Genomic DNA, 6,000 nt, shown 5'->3' with positions numbered 1-6,000 from the left:
ATAAGCTGCTCCCTCCGTGAGGCCATTTTCAGAAGCATTCTAGTGCTATCCGAGCATGATTTGCCTGCAGACTATTTGTTGCCAGTTGTAACAAGGTAGGTGCAGAAATAGAGTAAGCATGTAAAAAATTTTAAGCAATTTTAGAGTAGTTTTAGGTTCATCGGATCTAATAATTTTAAAAATTGGGCTTTTCTTTTGTATGTCTTTATTCTTTTTCTTGCTTTTGCTTGGTTTAATTTTTAAGTCATGAGATCAGAAATTGTAATAGATTACAGTTACTGAGCTCTTACTATGTTCTGAATATTAGGCTTGTATATCTTTATTTTTATTTTCTAATAATTCATTCCCACTATATTTTACAATGGTATCATTCTGCAACAGATTAGAAATTTAAAAATCAAGAACTGGTTCTTCATCACAAGTGGTCTGAGAAATACGGTTCCAGACCATCGACCTCACCGGGATGCCCATGGTTAAGCCAATGGCAGAGGGGACATACTCAGCCCTCTCTCGCTGGGTCCCACCCATCACGACTTATTCTCATACCTGTTTCTCCTACTGTTTGGAAGGACGTGGAATTGTCTTTTAATCCTGTTTGGATTCCTCATTATTTCTCTTTTTTTCCAAATCAGGCAGGTTCATTGGATGAAAGCTGACTCTGGTCTGGGCTTGGACAGGAAAAGGAGAGGGCAAGGGAGGGGTCCGAAGAGAGTTTGGGAAGGGTCTGGCTGGGAAGAGGATGCTGGGATGGAGCAGAAGGTGGTCCTGAGGAGGGTTGGAGAGGCTGCTAAGGAGACCACCCTGAGCCATCAAGGTTGGTTGGCTGGAGCGGCTGGGGTTGATGTGGGGGAAGGGCAGAGAAGGCGCCTGAAGGTGGAAGGAAGCAGTTTCAGGGCAAATGAAAGAGGATGTGGAATCCTTTTACAGAAGGAGTGTTAAACCTGAGGCTTTCATAAACCCCCTGAGGCGGTCAAGGCCAAAACTATAAATAAGTAGGTCATGGAGTGATGCAGAAGGCCCCCTCCTCCCACCCGGGGGTGGGGGCAGTGTGGAGGTTAAGTCAGTGAAATCAACACAATCAACTGGATGGGGAGAGAAAGGGGGATGAAATGTGCCATCTGTAGATGCCCCTTTAGAGAGAGAAGGTCTGAATCCCAGGCCAAAAAGGCCGGAAGAGCAAGACTTGATTACAGCCTGATCGATGGCATTAGCATATTTAAAGATCACATCAAGGAGAGAACAGAGGGGCTCAGAAAGGGGAAATGGTGTTTATTAAGCAGAGAGAAACAGAATCTGGAAATCTGGAGCTGTCTGGTCCTTGGAGAGCCAGCTCCAAGGTCAAGCAGGGCTGGGGAGAAAGGGCTCTGCAGGGCCTGGGCAAATTTCCCTTAGGACCCGCCAGCTTCTCCTCTGATTCCACAGTCCATCGCTGCTGTGACCTTCTAATCGAGAATTCAGCTTTCCATAAAGAACTGCCTAGAGGGAGGGACCACTCTGCCCATTTGAGCATCTGGTCCATTCGGTGATGGTTATGATGATGATGATGATGATGGTGGTGGTGGTGGAGGTGGTGATGATTACAGCTAACCTTCACTAAGCCCTTGCTACGTGCCAGGCACTGTTCCAAGCCATTTACAAATATTAACTTGTTTAAACCACCCAACCTGTGAGGTAGGTAGTCCTACCTCCATTTTATAGATGAGAAATTTGAGGCAATGTTAAATAATTTTCCAGGTTTATACAGCTTGTAAGCGGAACAGCCTAGACTCAAACTCAGGCTGACTCCAGAACCTGCACTAGACTGGACTACCCTGCATTTAAGTTTTGTTGAAAGCAATTCATTGGCAATCTGGTTGGTGCATCCATCTCGTTGGGATTGGTTGGGATGAGTCTGTGCCAAGATCAGCATGGCCAGCTCTGGGGCACTAAACAAATGGGGTTTTTTTAACACTCCGGGTTGCGTGCTTCATTTAGAAAGTGCTACCCAGTGTGGCTAAGCCAGTGTGACCAGCTGGTTTCCTGGGCACGGCCCCTCCCCCACTTCAGAGCCCCAAACCCCATCAGGGCCCAGCCCTCCGGGCACTTTGAGCTGAGAATCAGGAGGTTGAGGACTAGGCTTACCAGCTATGCCACTTTGGGCCGGTCACCACCTGTCTGTGCGCCTCAGCTTCCTCACAAGACCTCTTAACAAAAACTCCCTGTCTAAATGAAGAATCAGTTGGACCCATGAATGTGCTGGCTTTTGCTCAGTGTGCTGAGAAGTGGGTGGAAGGAAGAAGGCGGAAGGTGGAAGGTGGGCGCGGCAGGGCACAGAATCCAGGGCGGTTAGGTTCAGAGTTGGCTTGCAAAGCCGGCTGACCACCACCCCGGGAGCGTGCTCCGCCCGCAGCGCTCCCGCTTCCTCGGGAGGGTCTGCTGCTGCCGCTGCAGGCCCAGGCTCTGTGGGGTAGAGTCACTTCTCTACCTCCCCCTTCGGCTGTGGCGGGAGGAAGGAAGAGATAGAAGTCAAAAGTTCCGTCCGCCTGGAAGAGCTGGAGGGGAAAGTCTAAGGGGCTGGGGGAGGCGGGAGCTGCTTCCCAGTGCTGGGGGCGGGATGAGGGGCGGGATGGAGGCCAGGAGGCCTGGCGGGGCGGCTGACCCTACCCTGAGGGCTCGGCCGAGAGGGGGCGCTGTGACCTCCTCCTCGCCCAGCCCGTTGGATTCCTAGCTGCTGTCCCTTTCGTAGCGCAATGCGCGCTCGACTTTCCCCCTCCGCGGCGTTCAGAGGCCGGCTAGTCCTGCAGGGCACCGCCATCTCCCCTGGTCTTGGGGTTCCCAGGTTAAGCTCTTTGCCGGGACCAAACTGGGCAGGCGCTTAGTTTGTACAATGAATGAAGGATGAACGAACGAATGAAGGAAAATGAATGAATGAATGAATGAGAAGGGTTCCTCCCTCAGAGCTTTCGCACCTCAGCGCGCACCTGGCGTGCCAGTTCCAAAGGCGCGGGGGGTCTGGACCAACACCCCGGCCCTGCTGACGTGGGGGCGGGGGGACCTTCCGGCCCGCCGCAGGGCGGGAACTGCCTGAACGCAGTTCCCAGCTTCACCAGCTTTCCGCGGCGCCTCTGCTCAGTCTGGGCTGCCCTATTCCCCAGCCTCCAAGAACCGCGCTCTTAGAGATTCACCTGAGCCCCCCAAGTCCCCTCAGACTCCCTCGGACTCCCCAGGCCCCAACCTGAAATCCGGCGGGAGGCGGGAGGCTGCCTCCTCTCCCGCCCCCGGCCCCCCAACCCCCGGCTTCTCCTCGGGCTGCGGCGGCCGCCGGCGCTGCCAGCGCGCCCAGCCGACTGCCGCAAACCCGGGCTCGGGGAAAAGGGGGTCAGGGCCGCGAGGGCGCGGGGAGCCGGCCCCGGGAAGGAGAGGGGACCGAGGAGGCGGGGCGGGGGGAGGGAGCACAGGGGCGAGGCGCGGAGGAGGGACCGGAGGGGAGGGAGAGGAGAGGAGAGGCGCGGAGGGGAGGGGAGGGGACGCCCAGGCGAAGGGGCGGGGAGCCGAGGCGACTAGCGGCGCGGACCGCGGGGGAGGCGGCGGGGGCTAGGCGGGCTCCCGGCGGGCGAGAGGCAGCTGCGGGCCGGGCTGGGTCAGAAAGCGGCGGCCGGACTCGCCCGGGAAGGGGAGAGCGAGAGCCCGGCGGGCCGGGCTGCGGGGCCGGGGAGCGCGGAGCCGGGCGCCTCCGCCACCCGCGGCCACACAGGAGCCTGGCCGCCCACCCACGCAGCCCGAGCCCTCACCCGCCGGCCGGCCCCTCTGGGATGTCCGAGGGACCTAGGCATCCAGGACGGTGACCGAGCGAGCCCGAGGATGGGACGGCGCCTGCAGCTCCGGCTCGTCAAGGTAAGAGCGAGCCGGTCAGCCCTCGAACACTGCGGGCCCGCAGCTCCGGGCGCGCAGCTCCGGGCGCGCAGGGCTAGGTGGGCTATGGGTGTGATGCGGAAAACTGGGTGTCACTGAGCAGAACTGTGCCCAGGTCCGGGGGCGGCCGGGGTTTGAGGAGCAGCCCAACTCCCTGCCTCTGGACCTTTGGAGCCGGCATTGGGCGGGGGGAGGGGGGGACGACACTGGTGAAAAAAGAAATCTTTGTGGCGAAGCTGCCGGGATGTTGGCGGAGGTGGGCGTGGGGTGGGGGGGTGTCAGCCCCCCCGGGTAACCAGCTCTGTGAGGGGAATCGCTCTAGGCTGTGGGAACCGACGCAGGGAACCCTCCCACCCTCCCGGGTAGACTGGGGTCCCGAGACAGGAGGCTCGGCAGAGGGGTTCCCCATCCGCCCTAGCACCGTCTCATCAGGTCGCCCACTCCGCACGCCTCCGCCCTGTTCCTGGGAGCTCCTTCCTGCCCCTGCAAGTCCGGGGAGATAAATGTCCCCGGTGCCTGCGAGCCCTGGATCAATATCGCAATCTCCGGGGAGCAGACCGAGCATCCGGCGGTAGTTACCGTTCCTCCGCCGCCGCCGGCCCGCCCGCAGGAGCACGACGCTGGCTCTCCGAGCCTTTGCACTAGCGGGTGGGTCCCCGCGCCTGCTCGCTCCTGCCCGGGCTCTGGCGACGCTATTCCTGCGTCCGGAGTTTAGGAAAGTCGCCAGACCGCACGTCCAGAGTCTGTCCGCTGAAGTTCTGGGGCGGCGGGGGCTGCCCCAGGGCCCGGGGAAGGGTTGGGGCGTCGACACCCGGGCCCGCCGCTAGTGACAGCTGCCACTTCCTGGTGCCGGGCGATTCCGAAAGCGGTTCGGCTTGCGGGGTGTAGGCAAGGAGGCGGCAGCGGAGGGAGGGGTGGGTGGGCCCCGGCGCCGCCGCGGGGGAGCCCAGCGCGGCTCTGGCCTGAGGATCCGGACTCCGCAGGGTCAGTGGGGACCGCCGGGGCACAGACACCAGCTTGACTGGATTCAGCGCTTTTACAAGCTGTTAACTTCAAAAGAACTGAATGGATTGGGGGGAGGGGTGCGGATTGACTGAATTTCATTTTTCCATCAGTTATTAAACCAACTGTACGTATGTATATCAGCACACAGAGTGGTTTGAGTTAAACCACCAAGATTTAAAAATGCAACTGCTGCCGGCTCATCAGTTGAGACATTTCTAGTTACCGAGGCTTTCTCCATTCTCTCCCTCCCTCTCCCGAATATATATAAGTTGGTTTTTAAAAATGACTAAGGGTTGGTCTGATGGAACCCATATCCCCTCCCCCACTCCTTAACTGAGGACTGGCGGTGAACACAGAGATTATTTTCTGGGTGATGAAGGAGACCCGGGGAGGGAGAGAGGAGGAAAAACATCCAGAGAGCTTGACTAGATGGCACTGAGTGGGAATATTTTCCAAAAGGCTAGAGTGTAGCAAACCTGGGTCTAAATTCACAAATCAGTTAGACCAAATTCAGTGTTTTAAATGGATTCAAAGGGTTGAACTGTAGGTTTTTGTTTTTGAGCTTACGTGGTAATAGGTAAATGTTCTTTCTCTGGCCTGGCCTTTCTTAGAATCATGTGCAAATTTCTGCTTAGAATCATGGTGCTCTTCTAAAAGGAAAAAAAATTTTTTTTCTGTTGTGTGTGTGTGTTTCCTGCTAGGTGATGAGATGTGTGCCCTTTATGTCTGGCCTAATGAACTCAGTAGGTGCTCAGTAAATGCATACTGAATGAGTGAGAGGCAACGAATGAATGGGCAGCTAATGCGGTTTCAATTAAATAGTTGCTTTTTCTTTTATTTATGTGGCATAGACAACTTGTTGGGTAGTGTTCTACCTGCTTTGCAAATATTAAGTCATTGAGTCCTCATAACAGTCCTGGGAAGTAGGAATTATTACTGAGGCACAGAGAGGCTAAGGAACTTGTTCCTTACTTGTTCCTCACAGATACAGCCAGTGAGTGGTGGAGCCAGAATTCAGAGTCAGGTACTGTGGCTCGAAGGCTTTGTTTTGTTAGCTTTTATCAGAAAATCTTTTAAGCCGCTAAAATCTCATCCAAGACTTCT

At 56.1% G+C, this 6,000-nt stretch overlaps 1 protein-coding gene across 3 annotated transcripts in view; it reads left to right on the top strand.

Moving 5' to 3' along the window:
• The first annotated feature begins 3,744 nt into the window (after window positions 1-3,744).
• The window catches only part of LOC308606717 (corticotropin-releasing factor receptor 1), a 51,116-nt gene continuing 48,860 nt past the window's right edge, over window positions 3,745-6,000 (top strand). For all 3 annotated transcript variants that reach the window (XM_081217958.1, XM_081217957.1, XM_081217956.1), the window contains exon 1: window positions 3,745-3,873. In XM_081217958.1, the coding sequence (XP_081074084.1) occupies window positions 3,841-3,873 (33 nt within the window). In that variant the 5' untranslated portion in view covers window positions 3,745-3,840. The remainder of the gene's footprint in view (window positions 3,874-6,000) is intronic.

The sequence above is a fragment of the Mesoplodon bidens genome, assembly GCF_964165515.1.
Source record: "Mesoplodon bidens genome assembly, chromosome: 19".
In the NCBI taxonomy this organism is placed as follows: domain Eukaryota; kingdom Metazoa; phylum Chordata; class Mammalia; order Artiodactyla; family Ziphiidae; genus Mesoplodon; species Mesoplodon bidens.
Note: the sequence above shows the minus strand (reverse complement) of the source record. Positions and strands in the feature narration are given on the sequence as shown.